The 20,591-nt window shown below is 41.8% G+C and overlaps 1 protein-coding gene across 2 annotated transcripts in view; it reads right to left on the bottom strand.

Moving 5' to 3' along the window:
- Positions 1-20,591, bottom strand: part of adamts7 (a disintegrin-like and metallopeptidase (reprolysin type) with thrombospondin type 1 motif, 7) — an 89,951-nt gene that overhangs the window by 40,012 nt on the left and 29,348 nt on the right. For both annotated transcript variants that reach the window (XM_085274618.1, XM_085274628.1), the window contains exons 8-13: positions 20,271-20,414; positions 10,489-10,633; positions 6,362-6,454; positions 5,686-5,831; positions 3,290-3,459; positions 3,058-3,191 (exon numbers count right to left, since the gene is read on the bottom strand). In XM_085274618.1, coding sequence (XP_085130744.1) covers positions 3,058-3,191; positions 3,290-3,459; positions 5,686-5,831; positions 6,362-6,454; positions 10,489-10,633; positions 20,271-20,414 — 832 coding nt within the window. The remainder of the gene's footprint in view (positions 1-3,057; positions 3,192-3,289; positions 3,460-5,685; positions 5,832-6,361; positions 6,455-10,488; positions 10,634-20,270; positions 20,415-20,591) is intronic.

The raw sequence follows: 20,591 nt of genomic DNA, 5'->3' as shown, positions 1-20,591 counted from the left end.
AGCAACAGAAAACTGAGTACCTCAAAGTTGCATTTATATACAATACTTGAAAAAAGGTATGTACTTATTTTTTAATTAATTAATTTGACCAAACTTAGGATGGGAACATGCTTCCCGTGGTGTTCCTAGTGTTACGGCCCTAGCAGGGCCTCTCTCTCTCCTGAGGGTGCCTGTGTGGGCGTGTCCCACTACCTCCTACCTGAGATGCCACCTTTCCCTCCGGCGCAGCTGACTCCCATCAGCAATTAAGGGTATTTAAGCCCAGAGCAGGGTGAGCTCTGGGCCAGAGTGCCATTTGTGTGGGTACAGCTAGTGAGCTGAGTGTTTTTGCGGTGTTTCCAGCTGGTGAGCTGTGTTTTGTGGTTGTCAGCTAGTGAGCTGCATTTTCCTTTTGACATTTTGCATTACTGACCAATGCCTGAGTTTTGTTTGTGTTACTTTTATGGTGATAGCGGCTTGTCCGTCTCTTTTAGTTGAATTACTTCAATAAAACTGTTTTATTTAACTGTTTCGCCTCCTTGACTCCTTTTTCTGACCCGGTCACTTTTGTTACTTCCCCCTCCCCGCCTAGACCCCCCAGGGGAACGTAACAAGTGGGGGCTCGTCCGGGATATTTGAAAAGGGAGTTCTGTGTTGGATTTGGTTTTCTTTTTGATTATCTCGCTTTGGCACCTTTTAGAGATTAATAACTTCCCAGTTAAGGTAGGTGAGTGCCCAGCTGAGCTTTTTAAGTTCCTCCTTCGGGCACTCTTTTGTTATTTTGCCTTTGTTGTTTTTGGAGTAATCCTGGGTGGGGATTAATTCTCTGTCGGGGGTAGGCAATTCAGGGCTCCGGTCGCTGAAGTTCTGCCTTTAAAGTTGCCTCGAGCCCAGCACGCTCCGGAAGATAGACAGGGCAAGGTTTTGGAACTGGGTAAGTTGTTTTGTTAACGTGTGTGTGGCGGGAGGTAAGTTGGTCAGCTAAAGTAAGTTGTGTAGTGGTCTGTTAATTGTCTTACTTAGGTTGTGTTTTTCTAACTCTTCACCATCCCCAAAATGGTTGACACAGCTGCTAGTGTACAGGTGTCTAGAGGCTCGTTTGTGAGCAATAACATTCACCTGGTTCCAGACTTCTGTGAATCCAGTGTTCACAGCTTTTTCAGTGTGTTCGAACGCCTGGCAACTGCACTGCAGTGGCCTCAAGATGTGTGGGGGGTGATGTTGCTGTGTCGGTTGACAGGTAAGGCTCAAGAAGCGTGTTCTGGTCTGTCTAGGCAGGACTGCCTGGTTTATGGAAAGATCAAAAGTGCCGTCCTCCAAGCCTATGAACTGGTACCTGAGGCCTATAGGCAGCATTTTCGAGGGTTGGAGTTGGCGCAGGGACAGTCCTATCTTGACTTCGCCAGGGAGAAGACGAGGCTCTTTGATAGGTGGTGTGCGGCAAGCCAGGTTAATGATGTGGGGTCCATACGTGAGCTTATGCTGGTGGAGGATTTTAAAAACTCTGTTCCTAAGTCTGTGGCCCTTTATTTAAGTGAACAGAGGGTTACAACTCTACAGCAAGCTGCCACCCTGGCAGATGAGTTTAAGCTGATTCATACAGCAAGTGCGGTAGGACAGGATATCCCTCTGCACTATAGCGCAGCCTGGACAGGTAAAAGTGGGCCAGCTAAGAAGGAAAATGCAGTTATGGTGTTAAGATCTAGGCCCAAACTGTGTTTTTTCTGTCACAAGCCTGGCCATGTGGTTGCCAATTGTGTCAAACTGGCACTCAAACAGAAAGCCCACTCAACACAAAAGGGGCCTGTTTTGAGAAAGGTCAGTCGTGGCTCTCAAACTGACAAGCTTGCCAGGCCTACGGAAAGGCTAAACCTGGAGCACAATTGCTCGGTAGCACCCCGTAATCGGTGTACGAGGCCAACTAACCCTGAGCTGCCGCTGGTTGATCCTTTCTCCGGTTCATGTTCAAAACCACCCTTCAGATCTGCACCCCTTGCTAACATAAATTTGACAAACCATGGGTTTGCATTTATGGGAGGGGGTGTTACGGCCCTAGCAGGGCCTCTCTCTCTCTCCTGAGGGTGCCTGTGTGGGCGTGTCCCACTACCTCCTACCTGAGATGCCACCTTTCCCTCCGGCGCAGCTGACTCCCATCAGCAATTAAGGGTATTTAAGCCCAGAGCAGGGTGAGCTCTGGGCCAGAGTGCCATTTGTGTGGGTACAGCTAGTGAGCTGAGTGTTTTTTGCGGTGTTTCCAGCTGGTGAGCTGTGTTTCCCTCTTGTTGTCCATTTTCCTGATTGCTCCCTCTAGGTATTTAAACCCTGTGTTTCAGTGTGTCATGGTTGCGATCTCCCCCCGTGTTGTAAATAAATAGTTTGTTGTAAATAGTTGTGAATGGGTTTGTCAATACTTTCGTTATGGGATACTTTCGTTTTGGGATTTTGGTGGAGAGCCTTAGTGGGGTTTTTTTCTGTGGGGTTTTTTTTTTTTTCTTTATTTTTACTTTTTTCGTGTTGCACTCCGGTTGCCTAGGCCGGGGTGTAACATATGGGGGCAAGTATTATGTGAATAATACTTTTTTTATGTTATGGAGAATTAATTTTTTTGAATCAAAAACCACAAATGGGTCATCTTCGACAAAGAGTGTGGGTGTGTGACAAAAATGTCACAAAATGTCATGAAGTCAGAGACTGCTGTCCACTCGGTACCCAAATAGTGTCTGTTTCAATGACTGGCATTTTAGCCCAGGGCGATAGGCAAGAACAGGCTGCTATCTTAAGATAACAGCCTCCAGATTTGTTTCCCCGTCTTTCCTTTCTTTTTCTATTTTTTTTTAATCAGCATGCTTATTGTGACCCAGAATGTCAAATGTACAAAATTCGCCAGCAGAGAAAACAAGACGAGCACCAACTCAGTTTACTGCATGAGCGACAAAGCACAAACGCAACAGAAGAAAAAAGATTCCCATCAATCAATACAAAGTTTTTTCAGTCAAAAGAAGAAACACCTTCAAACCTGAGGACTATATATATATATATATAGATAGATAGATAGAATGCCTTGTATTGCTTTAATACCTTACAAATGCTGTTGATGCATATATCTCGCTTTTTGTTGCCTTCATAACAAGGCGTCCCATCAATGACAGCATCGCGCATCTTCTCAGAAAAGTTTTCATTCAGTGGACGGCAGTGCAGCTCACAGGGGTTCACTGTTTTCAGAGAGAGAAGCGGTAACAAAGTGTTGGCGTGAAAATGGAAATTTAAAAAACAGAAGCAACAGCGGCTGACTCAAATTTAATCCGCTCACCCGTGTTGATGACTGCCTCCCACTTGTAGAACTTGCCCTTGTATGGCTGACTGTTGAAGTGACTACACTGGATGTCCCTGAACGTGGGCAGGTGATGAAGACAAGGTGTGGTGTTACAGATCTTGTATCTCTGTCGCTCTCCCAGACAATACTTCCCTCTGTACCTAGGACTACAGAACAGGGAACAATGTTATTTGAATGCTTTTGTACTTTTTTTTTTTTTTTTTTTTGAACAAGCATAGGAAGCATTTGTCTCTGAAGCACAGAACCAGTAGACAAGCAGCGGGTAAATTTAGACATTACAAAGGCCTATTAGAATAGGCCACATAAACATGTGAATAACAATTATGGGTTCGCGGCATAAAAAGGAAGTTTATACTTTTATCTAATCACCCTAAGATCGTTCACCTGTCCAATTTTATGAAACAAGCAGTCAAATGTACAGAATATACTTTTTCAAGCTGCACTTATTTGCATTTTCATTGCCAGGCTTTAGCAGAGCTTCAAATATGTTTCTCAGTTTTGGTGAATAGCAAAAACATTGCATGTTTAAATCTTTGCAATGAAACTACTGTAAGAACTGGGGTTCTGCAGTTAATTACGTTTATCGTCTATCGGAATATTACATGACATCATCCTTTGCTGACATTACAACATTTGCTGACATCCTGTTGACATATTCCAGTTATTGGATTTTCAATTCCACAATTACATATTCAATTATATATTTAAAAGAAATTACGCAGCTTAACCCAGATCACCTATAGAGAATGAAACTGATCTGCTGCACATAGAGAGCTTTTAGATCAGCTATAAATGCAAAACTACAGGGCGGGCCATTTATATGGATACACCGTAATAACATGGGAATGGTTGGTGATATTAAAGTCCTGCTTGTGGCACATTAGTATATGTGAGGGGGCAAACTCCTCAAGATGGGTGGTGACCATGGTGGCCATTTAGAAGTCGGCCATCTTGGATACAACTTTTGTTTTTCCAATAGGAAGAGGGCCATGTGACACATCAAACTTATTGGTAATGTCACAAGAAAAACAATGGTGTGCTTGGTTTCAACGTAACTTTACAATAAATACACATATTATAAGAATTTTATATAAAACAGTTGCCTGCATATGAATTTTGATAATTATATTTTATTTGAGTTCAAAAATATTTTTTACTTTTACAAAGAAAAAAACAAAATCGCTCCACCATGTATTTTTCCTACTTATACAGAACTAGTCTTTGCTCGTCTTATGTGTAGGGTTGAAAAGTCACATGCCTTCACCTTCAGTTTCACTCTGCCTCACTGCCCAAACCCATCTCAGGTCAAATAAGAGCTCAAAGCCTTAACATCAAGACTTTTCTACATTTCGGTATCGAACCGGATCCTTAAATCACTTCACAGAGTTCAGAAGTTGTGTTTACTCTGCAGAGTCACACACAGATCTGCCTGTACGAGCTCATCCTCACCAGAATGCGATCCAGGTTTACTGCAGCTACGCAAGGTTACCTACAGGATCTATGTGTGCACTTAGCCATATGGCAACAGTATAACTTCAGTAATTAGTTACAGCTGTTAAGTATTACTGACACAGAGATCTGACTGATGAGGATCATTGTTGTAAATGTACGCAATGTACAAACAACCGCTACAGAGTTACACAGCAGGTGTCCACACACTGAGTCCTAACATTTAATGCCATTAACATGAAAATATCCTTTTGATGTTAATACAACTAATTAAAGTAATTTTTTCTTGTTTATTTTTTTTGTTCAAAGTCAGCATTTGGAACAAGGATTATTGTTTTATTACTGTGTAGCATAACCAGATATAATGCATGACCTCAATTAATCTAAAGTAACTACTACCCTAATAATAAAGGCATGCATATATATCCAGTATGATGTATTGTTTGGATTCTTTTGTTCCAAATTAATCCACAGAAGGCTACAGGAGAATGAAAATGTATGAATTATTGCTGCTACTTTCATTATTTACACATCAATCAAATTACACTGTGGTGTTTTTTTGTTATTATTTTATTTTTTGCTCAGAATCGGTTCGCCTCTTCATTTTACTCATTACTGTCTGAAAGTGTGTCTTCTTGGTAAAAACAAGCAGCACTCTGTTTTACAGGACTCTACTAATAAAAACATGATGTAATTTTTTTAAATAGTATTTTTTTGGGCATTTTTGCTTTTGTTGGCAGGAAAAATCAAAGAAAGAATAGGAGGAAGACGTGCAGGCAAGAGCTGTGTTATAGCCGTGCGGCATATAAACACCTACAGCTTACTTTAAATTTAATCAAAGGATCAGTGTTTGTGTTCTTTTCTTCTACAAAAAAGGAAAATATCAGGACTGCATGCACTAAATAAATATCTAGGAGTCTTACACTGGGTTATCACACTCTCTTTCAGCGCTCTGGACACCAACACCACAGGTCCTCGAACAGGCTGACCACGGGCTCCAGGACGCCCAGCCGCCATTTATAATCTCAGGGTAATATCCAACTGCAACGCACTGCCCACCAAAGCACCACTAATGACAAAGGACACAAAAGTTTCATCATTAAATACATGAGCACAAAAGAAAGAGTTCCATTGTTTTGTTCTGGTAAGATCATAAGACCGTTTGAACTCAACATTTTCAGTTTTCTCTTGTGTATTTTGTCTTCTAAGTAATGCGGATGATGGAAAAGTGGGAGTACTCTTGCTCCATTGATTTAGTGTTATTTACTACATTGAATATGACACAAGATGTGTCAGTAAAAAAATTCACGCGTATAGCTTTTACACTCCTTTCTTTGAGGAATAGAAATTTAAACAACTATTTGCAGGAATGGGCGTTGACTTTCTAAGGATGCTTCACCAATCAGACTGTCCTGTTTCCATATGTTGACTCCAATATTCTCAGTCAAACAAAGATACAAATCAATACTGCAAACAGAAAAGACTACCCAGATACAAAACTCTTCTTCCTAGATATAAAAAACTGATAGTTGTCAACACCAATATAAGCAATCTCATCACGATCATCTTCCTGTCTCGGTCATGAGAGGAAAAACTCACTTTGTCCTCCCCACAACTTGTTCCATCCACAGCCCCATCCAGCTTTGAGTGGCAGGTTGTTCCCACAGTGCACCACAGAGTGCTGCATACATTCTGGAAGAGCAAATAAAGATTAATATCTCACACCCACAGCACTTTTTTTTTTGCTTGCTTTTCATATATTTTTAGAGTACATCACACAAGTAAATACTGTATAAAAATAGTGGACAGGCATAACTATTGCATTTTACTGAAAATGTTGCATGTAAGAATGTTGATTAATTTTCATATTGCCTTGCAGATAATGCGTGTTTGATGCTCTTCTATGAGTAACTGGAGTTGCTAGCATCTTATCTTATATGCCAAATATCCATATTTTTAACTGTAGTTCAAAATAATATTATTAATAACGATAGATGACGCTTACAGCCACTCATAAAGCTTAATGTTTGCTCTTGCTCTGAGTGATAAGATGTGTCCTCTCTTCAGACACGGCAGATCAGATGAGGATTACCGGCTGCAGCTATCCAGCAGGGATGCCTGATATCGACTTCTTCTAGAAATGCACCACAGTGCCTTATATGAACGGATTTCTGTTCTTTCACTCTGTCATCCATTATGCATCATATACTTCTGAATGAATTTACAATACCATTACTGAGAGTTAACCTGATGTCCATGTCCTGACTTTGTCTTAAAAAAACCCAAAAAACTAAATTATAATTGACTTATTAAAATATGTTTGTTTGCCTGGTCCAAAAACTAAGAACTCTTAATCAGGTGGCTCGGCCAAGCAATCCTCAGAACTCCAATGTTGATCAGATATAAAAATCAATGAGCCTTAGAAATATCTGGCTGATCAACCCTGATTTCAGCTAAGCTGAACATCCTCTATAGCGACAGCATCATATTTCCTGTACAAACATGTTCAGCTTCACAGCCAGCCTCTGACAAGTGAGTGTGTTCCCCAGAATTGTTAACTCTTCTGTAATGCTGGTCATGCTGTATGCTCTGATTGACAGTGTGAAAGGAACTCTGACCTGCATTTGCACAAATAATCAATCCAAAGACCTACAGAGGTGGAAATTTATAGCTGATAACACACCAAAAGGTCAAAAATATCTAGGAGGTCCCCGACTGATTGGTCCAACTGTCTTGACCCTTTCCCCTTTGCATCTCTTGACATTTGTGATGAATATGTGGACAACACGATTATGATGTAGACATTTCTGAGATTTCAGCTTCTGAAACACTCAGGTTCTTACCTGGTTAAGTCACAGTTAAAACCAAGGAAAGACTAACAAAGGCATGCATAATTAATTCTCAACACAGAGATAAACTTCTAAGAGAAATGGAAAAGTGACAGCGACTGATAATCCCTTAATGGATGAAATTTGAAAGACTTGCGCTTTCAAAAATACAACCTGGATTAGAATCCTGGACTTCGCCACGTTTAGCTTTCAGCATGCAATGTCATACAAAAAGCGCAGAGAGTCAATACAAAAACCCCCCCAGCAACCTCTCAAATTATTCAATCTGTCTGAATCGAGCAATATATGTAATGTATATGTATGTATATGTCTTTATCTCAAAGCAATTGAGACTTCCTTGAGAATGACCCGAACTACTTTGAAAGGTCTAAAAACCCAAAACCTCAAATGTGTGATGCCAGAACAGGTTTGATTTGCACCGCACAACTAAAACATTTTTTAAGGAAACATTTAACTCAAAATCAAGTACAAGTGACAAATATTGTGCATTTTTGTGTGTGTTGATATCGTATAATAAACAAGTATGAATTTAATATTTAAAAACACAGACCATTTCATGCGTTACGTGGCCCCAGATTCCTCTAAATATACCATTTTATAAACAGCAGTCATTCCATGAAAAGTCTGTCAGTGTTAACATTAATGCATGTGATTACAAGAAAACTCAGGGCACTCCAAGAGCTATGTAAACAAGCTGTAAAAAAAGAAAAGGGATTTGTTGAATTTTCATAACAGTAGGCTGTAGGTGTTGTAAATCTCTAGGCCTCCCACAGTCGTTTTTCCAGTCAGGATGGCGCTTGTAAAATCCACACACTTTACTGCTCTTGCATTGTTCGTATAAAGAAAATGCATGTGTGTGGTCCTCATCTGTCCAGTCTTTTCAAGAACCTGTTGCTTGAGGCTGTATAGGATTTATTTATATGTGTTCCCAGACATAAAGAACAGCAGCCCTGCTAAACTTTGAAGGACTCAAATAATACATCACATTTATTTTGCACAAAAAAATCTCCCCATGAAGAGCTGTTTTTTTCTTCCTCTTTGTCAAAAAAGGTGGGAGGGAAACAATGCCAAGTGAGTGCCGGACACACAAATGCCCAAAGGAGCAAGACTTCCCTGCTGGCTGGATCATTTGCTGCATGTCATTCCACTATTGTGTCTTCATGTGTTCCCTGACTAAATAAAAGCATAAATGTATTATTTTCCTTACCAAAGTTAGATAAATTGGCTTTACCGGTGTTAATGAAATAGAAAAATATAGCACTTGCTGTGGTTCTAAATTAAAGGTTAAAAAAACAGAAGCAAAGTACAAAAAGCTCAAGCCATTGATTTTCAGTCCTTTATAATTAGCACACCTCAGCCTCGTCTCCCAGTTTCCCCTCCTTATGAATGGCTTCTTGACAGCCTCCCTTCCACTGAGACCATTTCTGGTGAGGCTTCAGTGAACAGTAGATGGATAAATTCAAGAGCCAGATGCATTTCTCAGGTCTATATAAATAGACTATATAAATAAAATTGAATTGAATTGAGGTCCTGTGTCAGGTCTTTTGTGAATTTGTTCCCATGTCTCAAGAACAAGACTACATTGTTCATCTACTGTAGATATTTTTTTAGGCCTTCCACTTTATTTTTTCTCCTCCAATAGTCCAGTTTCCTCAAATCCTTTTAAAGACCCACTGGACATCATGCAGTGATATACCAAGTTCTCTGTTAGGTTGTCTGTTATGCACAGACAACACTGGTTCAGCCTTTGTATACTTGAATGATTCATTGGTCAGTGTTAAATAACTTAAGAAGCAAGGAAACCAAAACAAAAGGTCAGGTCAGGTACAAACAGAAGAAGGACTCACCTTGTCTATGCACTATCAGCGACACACTATGTTAGATTCAGTCTTCTCTTCTTTTTGTAGCAACACACTACTTTCCTGCAGTACAATACTGTTCAACTGATGCTCACGAGGGTATGGTACCACGGTGTGCTGCCACACTGCCTTTATGCAGACAGAGGGGTTTGTAAGTAATCCAGAAAAGTTGGAGTGCCTGTAGGAATTAGTAGCGCCAGTTTTCAAGGCTTGATCAGCCTCCATTGCTGCAGAACAGATTTAAATTGTTAACATATTTTGCGTTCCCTGAAAAAGGCCTTTTTGTATGATTCAGAAATGTAAATTATTTTGAAGTTTTGGAGCTTTGAAGCTATTCATTGGACTTGAACGACTTGATTTGCAATAAATAACTGGAAAAATTGAGGTGTTCCAAAACTTTTGACCGGTAGTGTATGTATGTGTACACAACGTAAATGTCGTGGACACAAAATTAAAGCAGCCACATGGAAGAACTCAATAAATATTAAACTGACTGATACCACAGTTATTTTAAAATGGCTGTTTAGTCCATTTAGATTAGTTCTTTAGGCTATTTTTTCGCCTTGTGTGTTATTAAAAGGTTATAACTGTAATCAACACATTGTTATTTCATTGCACTCAGGGGAATGAGGTTAAAGAAACGCAGAAATTGGTGCAGAGCGGAGAATGTTTTCCTTATATGTTCTCTTAGTTTAATTCAAGCCGACAGACAGTTCTGAGGAATGGCCAAAGATATTGCCAAAGTCAGTTTATGTGGGGTAATATTTTAAATCACACTATTGTGGTTTAATGTCCTTAAAATTTGTCAGAAATAAGACAGTAAAACCAAGGAAAAAGATGGATGTATAGTGCATAGAAAAGAAACTCATGTCAAGAAAGAACAGAAGATCTAAAAGCTCTTACTGAATCAGGGAACAGTCGTTAAGGTTTTGGGGTTGATCAAAAACATCATAAGAACATTTTTAAGGATTACGGGACAAAGACTATCATTTAATTGTGTAATTTTAGAGAATCTTACATCCATGTCATCACAGAGCAGGGATCCTGATCCATACTGGAGCCGACACTGATGGACAGCACTGTACAGAACGCCGGGAAGCACCGTAGATAGAGACAACCTATCCTTCACCGGGGCATCATCGAGGCACCAGCCCCAGCCACGGCTGTGAGGGAGGAGGAAGGTAGAAGTTAGAGAAAAGAACGAAATGATCGCAGTTTATAAAAATGTCAGCGGCTGTGGAGTATAGTACAACTTTTCTGATTTCTTTATATAGGTGACTGAAGCAAATGTACAATAACAAAGGCTACATTGGTTATTACTAAACCCTGAGGGTTTCATTTATTGATTGTTTTTAGGAAACAACATGCCGAACGTACAAATTTTGACAGGTTATAGCTTTAAAAACTTAATGTGGGAGTAACACTAGCCCTTGCACAACTCAGTGGCTATACAAATACCTACAAACGACAACTTAGATGAGGGCACTGTAATTAAAAGGCGGAAAAGTTTCAGAAAACCACAGTTGATACACAGCTACAAAGCCCATCTGAATATAATAATCAACTGCAGGCATATATTCTCTGCATGACATTTCATTCAAAAGAGCATTTCTCTTTCCCACTCCATCCACAGCTTGACAATCAACGTGCGAGTGTTTAATTATGTGATTACAGCAGTCAAGTATAATTATAGACTCCAACAGAAAAATTATTTACAGGCATCACAGTGTCAAGTGGAAGATGAGGAGAAAGATAAGTGATTTGGTTTACTTCGTCCTGTATTTTGTTTTTAGTAACACAAGAATTTCGAGCCCCATGAAGGTAATGCAAAGAAGGATGCTCAGAGTAAGGTCATCTTCCTCTACTACTCCTTGTTACGACCCGTCTAGGGCCAGGCCATAACATGAGCGAGGCACTCGCTTCCCCCCCAAGACCCAAGCAGTCACACGAAACAAATCCGTTAGATATGAGGTGATTTATTTACAATGTGAATAAAGAGAACCAAAACGGGAGTGTCAACACTTCAGGGTGAGCCAAGGCCAAAACAATAAACAAAACAAACCTACACAAATCCCGCACCCCTGACCTTACCAAAACAAAGTCAAAAATAAAGACAGAGTCTGACCTCCTTAACTAACTCAAAACAGGAGAAAACGGGTGATCAAAAGAAACGGCAGCTCACCCCTACCCACTCCACTTCCACAACTTTCAAGCGTATACTGCAGCCAGCGGCTACCACAGGACTACTGCTGGGTGATGAGGAGAAACGCGAGGACCTCTCCCGCTGTAGCACTCCAGACTCCTTTTAATGGGCGGGTCCTCCAGCTGGATCCAATCACGCCGGGGCAGTATATCCACGCACCAATCGGAACAGGGCCCTGGCACAGCTAAATTAACATAGAAAAAAAACACAACACCTGCACAAACAAACACATGGACATACAAGTTCGTAACACCCCCTTCCATAAGAATTAAACAATCCTCCTATTGTTTAATTCCTGAACTACAAAATTGCTCTCGACAGGGCGTCCGTGATGACATTTTCCGTCCCTTTCTTATGCTTGATCTGCAGGTTGAAGTCTTGCAAAAGAAGGGACCAACGCATAAGTCTCTGATTTGAGTTTTGCATCTGGGAGAGAAATACCAATGGGTTATGGTCAGTGAACACTTGAACAGGGATAGAGCTGGATCCGATATACACCTCGAAATGCTGTAGGGCTAACAACAAGGCAAGGGCTTCCTTTTCAATAGTACTGTAGTTCATCTGATGTTTGTTGAATTTTTTTGAGAAGTAACAAATTGGGCGATCCACGCCGCAATGGTCCTCCTGCATAAGGACAGCTCCTGCACCAGCCGCACTAGCGTCAACCTCGAGCTTGAAAGGGGACATGAAATTTGGTGCTGTAAGAACAGGGGAACTGCACAGTAATGCTTTCGCAGACTCGAAAGCAGTCTGACAAACAGGCGTCCACACAAAAGGCTTCACCGGACTGATCAAATCGGTGAGAGGAACGACAACAGTGGCAAAGTTCTTACAAAAACCTCTGTAATAACCACACATTCCTAGAAATCGGCGCAGCGCCCTTCTCGTTTGTGGGACTGGAAACTCAACGATCGCCTGTATTTTCGCGGTCACCGGCAGTATCTGTCCCTGACCCACCTGTTTTCCCAGATATGTGATGGTGGCTCTGCCAAATTCACATTTGGCTAGGTTTAGTGTAAGCGAGGCTTTCTGAAAACGGCTGAAAACGAGGGAGAGTGTTTGTAAGTGGTCAGACCAGGTGGATGAGTAAATGACAACATCATCCAAGTAGGCATCGCAGTTATTCACGCCCGCCAGTACTTTGGCCATAAGGCGCTGGAAAGTAGCGGGTGCATTACGCAACCCAAACGGCATAACCGTGTACTGGAGAAAATGATCTGGCGTGACAAAAGCAGATATTTCAGAGGCTCGGGGAGTTAAAGGTACTTGCCAGTAACCTTTTAACAGATCAAGTTTGGTTACAAAAGATGCCGATCCCACTCTATCAATACAATCCTCCATTCTAGGAAGAGGAAATGAATCAGGTTTGGTAACAGCGTTAACTTTTCTGTAATCATTACAAAACCGAGGAGTGTTGTCAGGTTTTGGTACTAGCACACACGGTGAACTCCATGCGCTGGCACTCGGAAAGGCTAAACCGTGTTCTAAGAGATAGTCAACTTCCTTCTGCATTATCGCTCTTTTCACTGGGTTCACTCGATAAGCATGCTGCTTAATCGGTTTATGTCCTTCCACGTCAATGTCGTGGCACAGGACAGCAGTTTGACGAGGATGGTCAGAAAAGAGTGATAAATTATCCTCTATCAGATCAGTGATGTCAGCTCGAGTGGGTTCAGACAAGTGGACTAAATATGTTTCTATATCGTTTAAGATCTCCGAATATTTCAATCGGCCGCTACCCAGCGCTTCACTTTTCTGGAGTAGCCCGTCATCAGAGGGTTCATAAGGAGAAACAACACTAGCGGCGCACACTGGAGACGGCGCACCCGAAGGACTCCTCGAGTGATACGATTTTAACATATTAATATGACAAACCCTAGACTTTCTCCGGCGGTCTGGGGTCTGGATCACATAATTGTTGTCACTGAGTTTCTGTTCCACCACATATGGGCCAGCGAACTGAGCTAATAAACTGGACCCTACCACAGGCAGCAACACCAACACTTTCTCTCCCGGCTGAAAACTTCTACGAACAGCCTTTTTGTCATAACGAGCTTTCATTTTTGCCTGCGTATGTGACAGATTTTCTCGAGCTAACTGACATGCAAGGTGAAGGTTTTCCCGAAGTCCGCTAACATAATCCAGAACATTATGCTGGGTTTCAGAAGTTTCTGATAACCACTTCTCCTTCAGAAGGCGGAGGGGACCGCGGACCACGTGTCCAAACACCAGATCCATCGGACTGAATCCCAAGGATTCCTGAGTGGTTTCTCTGACGGCAAACAACAATAACGGCAGACCCTCATCCCATTCTCTATCCGACTCTGCGCAGAACTTGCGCAGCATAGCTTTGAGGGTTTGATGGAATCTCCCCAGAGCACCTTGACTTTCTGGGTGGTATGGACTGGATTTTACATGTTTTAGGTGCAACTCCTCCACAACCTGTGCAAACACTTTTGAAGTAAAATTCGTTCCTTGGTCTGTTTGAATAACCTTTGGAAGCCCGAAAGTAGAGAAAAACTTAAGTAGTGCTTTTATCACCGGTTTTGCTTTCAGCGTGCGTAGTGGAATTGCCTCCGGGAACCTTGTTGCTGAACACATTATTGTTAGTATGTATTGGTGTCCGGATTTAGTTTTTGGCAGGGGACCCACACAATCCAATATTACTTTTTCAAACAGCTCACCTATTACTGGAATAGGATGTAACGGAGCAGGTGGGATGGGTCTGTTAGGTTTCCCCGCCATCTGACATGTGCTACAGGTACGGCAATATGCCACCACATCAGCTTTCAACCCTGGCCAAAAGAAGTTGCGCAACACCCGATGATAAGTTTTGTTCACCCCAAGATGTCCAGCCATGCTGGCATCATGCGCTAAGCTAAGCACCTGCCCTCGATGTGGCTTCGGCACCACCACCTGCGTAGCACCAGGCAAACCACACCGGTCAGAGGACCACCTCCTCATAAGAACTCCATCTTGCACAAAATAAGAAGTGGGAGATTCACTTCCTGCACTCTTAGCTGCAGATAGAAAACAGGGAGCCAGTGATGAGTCATTCTGCTGAGCAGTTATCAATGCATCCCTATTCAATTTCTCATCCAGCTCTGGCATCAGTTTTGTTACATCATTTCCGCTTCCTATTCTGCCACTCTCACGGCTGGGAGATTTTCTTTCGTCTAGCGTCGCCATAAACGTGTCAGCAACATCCACAACATCATCAAATTTGCGCGATTGCGCACGAGTAATAGCACAAACAGGAAACACACTTGATAAAGGGGCGGCAACATCAGTGACAGAAGAAATAGGCGTTTCCACCACTTCAGGCGGTGGAAAAACTGTTCCCCCAGCCAAGTCATTTCCTAGAATAAATGAAACCCCTTTAATAGGCAACTGGGAACTCACCGCAACTTTAACATGCCCCGTTTTCACGGGCGAATGCAAATGTACTTTGTGTAACGGCGCCCGAAGAACGCTCATCTTAATTCCCCAAACCAACACATCTGAATCACAAGCAGTTTTATCTGACAATGGCAGTACACTATCCAACATAAACAACTGATGCGCACCTGTGTCCCGAAGAATAGTAACAGGCACTTTATCCCTCTCTTCTCCCGTCACAGAAACAAAGCCTTTCGTGATAAATGGTTTAAAACGTGGCTCTATTTCCACATCCGCATGGTGCAAATCACGGGTGAGAGTGGAATGCGATTTAGGCAAAGGGACAACTTTGATGAGACCTACGCCCGCTGGATTTTTAGAGCCTTTGCGCTGCTCTTTCCTCCGGAGCGCAGGACAGACAGCGATCAGGTGTCCGGGTTCGCGACAATAAAAACAGTCGCGATTAACACCATCCTCCTGTCTATCTTTCAGTCCTATCTTTGGTGACTTTATTTTCCTTTCCTGTCCCACCCTGATATTCTGTGAGACAGCGGCTGAAAATATAGTTTTGTGGGTGAGAGTAAACTCATCAGCCATCACTGCCGCTTTAGCAAGTGAGGTCACCTTTTGCTCATTCAGATAAATGACTACTTGGTCCGGCAAACATTTTTTGAATTCCTCTAACAAAAGAAGCTCTTTCAGCCCCTCGAGATCCTTTACTTTACTGGCCTGCAACCATCGTTCAAACAAGCGACTCTTTTCACGGGCAAACTCCACAAATGTCTGATTGGCGGTTTTTTCACACTTCCTAAATCTTTGACGGTAGGCTTCTGGGACGAGCTCATATGCCTGCAACACAGTCTTCTTCATGATGTCATAATCCAGGCTATCTTCAATTGATAAACTGGTACACACCTCCTGGGCTTTGCCAACCAGTTTGCATTGCAACAGCAGCGGCCAAAATTCCTTCGGCCAGCTTAACGCGGCCGCTATACGCTCAAAAGCGTTGAAATAGGAATCCACTTCGGCCTCATGAAACGGGGGAACCAGTTTAACGTGCTTAGTGATGTCAAAACCTGTTGGGACAGCGGTGGACGTACCAGGATGACTAGAGGCAGATGTGGAGGGCTTTCGCTCCAGCTCCAAAGCTCTGACACGGAGGTGCATTGCTTGTACCTCAAGCTCTTTAGCACGGGTTTCCACCTCCCTTATACGGAGGGTCAAACGGAGATCTTCCGTAGACCGCCCCGCCAGGGGTTCCCCGGCCGTACCAGACCCAGCTGCTTCAATCTTTGCCCCAGCAGCATCAGAGTCCGCCTCGGCTGCATCAGAGTCCGCCTCGGCTGCATCAGAGTCCGCCTCGGCTGGTAGCACGTTAACAGGCCCTTTGGCATCCGGCCCCGGCTCAGCCTCCGGAGCCACCTTCACACCCCCGCCATCAGGCTGCTCTACAGCTGCCTTCGGGGCAGGAAGGATGCCTCGCTCCACCAGCTCTGCACACAAAGCGTCCCTAACCTCCGCTTTGCGGGCACCATAGGACACTTGAATATCATAACAACTAGCAATAATAAGCAAATCCGCTTTCCTGCACTTCACTATTTTATCCCATGAAGGCGAAGTAACAAAATCATCCAAAGAAAACTCCATAATTCCACACACCTACCACCCCCACACCCAAGAAAACCGCCAACAGACCAAACACACGCGAAAACCCACAGAAAAAGGCAGAGGACGAGCCCCCAATTCATGTTACGACCCGTCTAGGGCCAGGCCATAACATGAGCGAGGCACACTTTAATGGGCGGGTCCTCCAGCTGGATCCAATCACGCCGGGGTAGTATATCCACGCACCAATCGGAACAGGGCCCTGGCACAGCTAAATTAACATAGAAAAAAAACACAACACCTGCACAAACAAACACATGGACATACAAGTTCGTAACACTCCTCTACTAGTAAGTTTTACACTTACTAGTTTTCTACTAGTTACTAGCAGATCTACTCAATCGTCTCACACTGGTTTCCAACGAGCAGAATGAGAGGTTCACATCATATATGTCCAGCCAACAAATCTTGCATCATTTTAGGAAACTCTACTTATCCTAACCAATCACTAAAATATATAGAGCTTGAACACTTGGCAACACTTGGCCTATGTTAGCCTGGCGATGGCGCTAAATAGCTAATTGATAGTGCTCCTGTCAAGCTTGTTGGACCACGTGTTTTTCAGCTAAAAACCCCTCTATATCATGACAATAGCAGACAAATCCATCAAAATCCTGGTTTAAGAGTGTCGGCCAAGGAAAAAAGTTGTTTGATGTACGGATGAATCACTTTGATTCTTTGGATCTGTCGATTTAATTGACCAGGACTTTGATCTCTGCGAAGATAAAGTTGTGATGATGTTAAGTAATGTGAGCTTTAGCTACATCTATGGTCAAGCTGCTAAATAACTGCATTTAAAACTGCATTTCCCAACATTCATATACTGACACTCGAAAACCAAAAATAACAGTTCTGCTTTAGTGAACCCAAAAGAGTTGTCCTGCATTGGTCTTTAATGCTTTAATCAAAATGGTAATAAGCATGTGAACTGGCTAATGAGATTAAATGGTAAATGACTGGTACTTATACTTTTCTACTCCAACTGAGCACTCAAAGCACTCAAGAGAGTCAAACAATCTCATGTATGTGCAGTAGCAGAAAAAAAGAAAAGAAAAAACATATACACAATAGAAAGATGAAAAGTGGCCTCTGTCACATTACAACAAGTAGTTTCATTCAGTCTTTGATGTCTCCAGAGTTGCTGTCTTTACCAACCAGTCAGGTTGCAGCTTACATCAAAGTCTGTCCAGATTCATAATAAATTTAGCTGTTTTCACACATGCACTTCAGGCTTGAACTTTTTCAGACGTAACCCTGCTTAACTGCACATGAGAACATGAATGAGTTTTAAGTAACTTGGTTCCTGCGTGCTCTGCTCAGGTACCACCCCCCATAAAAATGCAGTTCAAGTCCTGTAAATCTGTGAAAGGGCAACACCTGGACCTAGTTGTGGAAAAATACTCTTTGTACATTACAAGTCAGCGCTTGCAATTTGACAGAGGTCACTTGTTTTTTGCCCAGTATGAGTAGAAAAGTGCTACAGAGGCAGCACCCCATTTACCATTTAATCACAGTTTTAGTGACACATGCTTATTATCTTTTTAAATTAAAGCTTTACAAACAAGTGAAGGATGACAGTTTTGGTTATTTACTTTTGTTATTTTTGATTTTCAAGTGTGTTTCCAGGCTGCATTATTTAAAAGCATAACTAGATACATGCAGCTAAAAATCATGTTACAAAGCTCACATTACTTAACACAGGGCCATCATAACTTTATCTTGATGGAGACTCTTATTTTAGCGCTAATAAAACACCAGCTCTTTCACCATCTAGAACTTTTAAGAATTCATAATTGAAAACAATGTAATTGTCAACAATCCAGTGTCCTTTATATATATATATATATATATATCCATCCATCCATACACTGTTATGTGTGAGCTATCTTAGGGCTTCTTTCAGCAGTCTGGACATTTAAGCGAGGCTCTGTTTAGTAGCCCATCTATGTGATTATATCAGTCGTTAGCTCAGTGTGACCTTTCACTTTCTACATGAAATGACACCTACAGATCAGACCTCTGAAGCAGTGCGAGCTATGGAGGCCTGCTGGGACAAATGAAGCTATATATACAATAGAGGCTTTGTCTTTCAGTCAGCGGCAGAGACGTGGCAGAGAAAAATGGGGTGAGATGGGTAGAGTTAAGTGAATAAAATGTAAAGAAAAATAAAACCTCACGTTAACCATGATTTAATGCATTGTGGCTTTGAGCACAATGCTAAAATATATGCTAACACACTATAGTCAAAATATTGCAAAATACATATAGGCGAGTTTGTTTTGATTAAAACACATACTGACTGAACTAACTGGAAGTGCTGGTTTTAAGTGGTTTTAGACTTTTTTTCCCCACTTTAAACTATCTGTCATAAACAGACACACAAATAAACACATAACTCATATAAACACACAAACCACTGGCTTTTGTGCCGCAAACTCCCACAAGTGTAAATATCACCGTGAACTCCCACAGTGGAGTCAAGAAGACGATACTGTCAAGTAGCTGAACACCCACTAAATGAATTCCAGATGCTCGGAGCAAAGAAACTGGGGCAGTTATGGTGAAATATTTCAGACGTTCAGCACATGTGCTGCTGAAGCAAGAATCAAGTCTTTGATGGTAGCAGCTGTCTGTACAGCTGAGAGACACTGGCAGACTGTAGTGTAAAAGTAGCCAGATGGTGGAACGTATGATGGGGTATACAGCCATATACTGAAAGTTACACTATTGAGTATACATTGTTTTTATCAAATACTATTATCAATAATTTAATAATATTGAGTATAAGTTAATATTGGCAAGACAAGCCCAAAAACTGCACAGTTCAACAGGAACATTGCAAAACTGATATCAGTACATGATGTAAAAAGCTCACTAAAGACTGTCACAGACAGAAATGTCTGTTTCAAAATCCATTTAAACAAAGCGTTGATTCAAGAAAAAGAAGTACTCTATTTAGGCTTTTACTCAACTTCATCACATATGAATTACTGACTGTCCAGTGAGCTTTAAATGAAGTTAGAAGTCACAGTTACTAGTCCTGGGTCACTATTTGACTATCAGATGTAGAAGAGAGGTGGGTTAGAGGGCCTTTTTTTAATGTCAGTCACTAAAGTAAGTGGGCGGCATTAACTGTGCTGCTGAACTTAAGGGGTTTAACAATGAGGTGGCCATTGCCCTTCAATAGAAATAATTTTCTAAGATAACATTGCCACAGTAATAAAAGCATTCAGCAGTGAAGAACAGCCTCTCTTCTGTACTAATGTGAAAAGCCATTATTACCCAAAGGGCTCTAATGTTAAAGGTCATTTGAAACAGTGTTATGTAACTTATTTTCAGTTTTTTTAAATTCAGTGTATCTTGGTCAGGAAGTTTTATTATGTAGTGATGGTTTAGTTTTGTGATCTGCTAATGGTTCTAGATGTTGGTGACAGATGACAGCAAACAGGGAAACTGCAGGGAAATCCAAGAATGTTTAGGGCACGTGAATCCTCAAGCCTATATACATGTATGTTACACAGCAGCACAGTCATACAGAACAAACAGGCACTCACTCTAGGAAGCGGGTGATGTATTGGCGACTGCAGCGTGACCACCTGGGCAAAGAGGTGCCGTACAGGAGCTGTGGAGACATGACGAAAGGTCGTTTCCCAACGGGTTCACAGTCATTACCGCTGCCATCATGCTGAATCCCAAAACTGTGATAAAAAGGATTCACAAAAAAAGGGAAAAAAGTGAGGGGGCACAGCATGTAACATGTATATCAAGGCAAAGCGCCGCATGTGTAGTATAACAAAGAATTATGAGCACTCGACATGTTTAAAATACATCAAAACAGGCAGAACTTGTGTTTTTTTATTCATGTAACCTTTGTT

The sequence above is a fragment of the Mchenga conophoros genome, linkage group LG1 (assembly GCF_057382185.1).
Source record: "Mchenga conophoros isolate Kocher_MC1m ecotype Shallow Benthic linkage group LG1, M_conophoros_male_GT1.1, whole genome shotgun sequence".
NCBI classification, from domain to species: domain Eukaryota; kingdom Metazoa; phylum Chordata; class Actinopteri; order Cichliformes; family Cichlidae; genus Mchenga; species Mchenga conophoros.
Note: the sequence above shows the minus strand (reverse complement) of the source record. Positions and strands in the feature narration are given on the sequence as shown.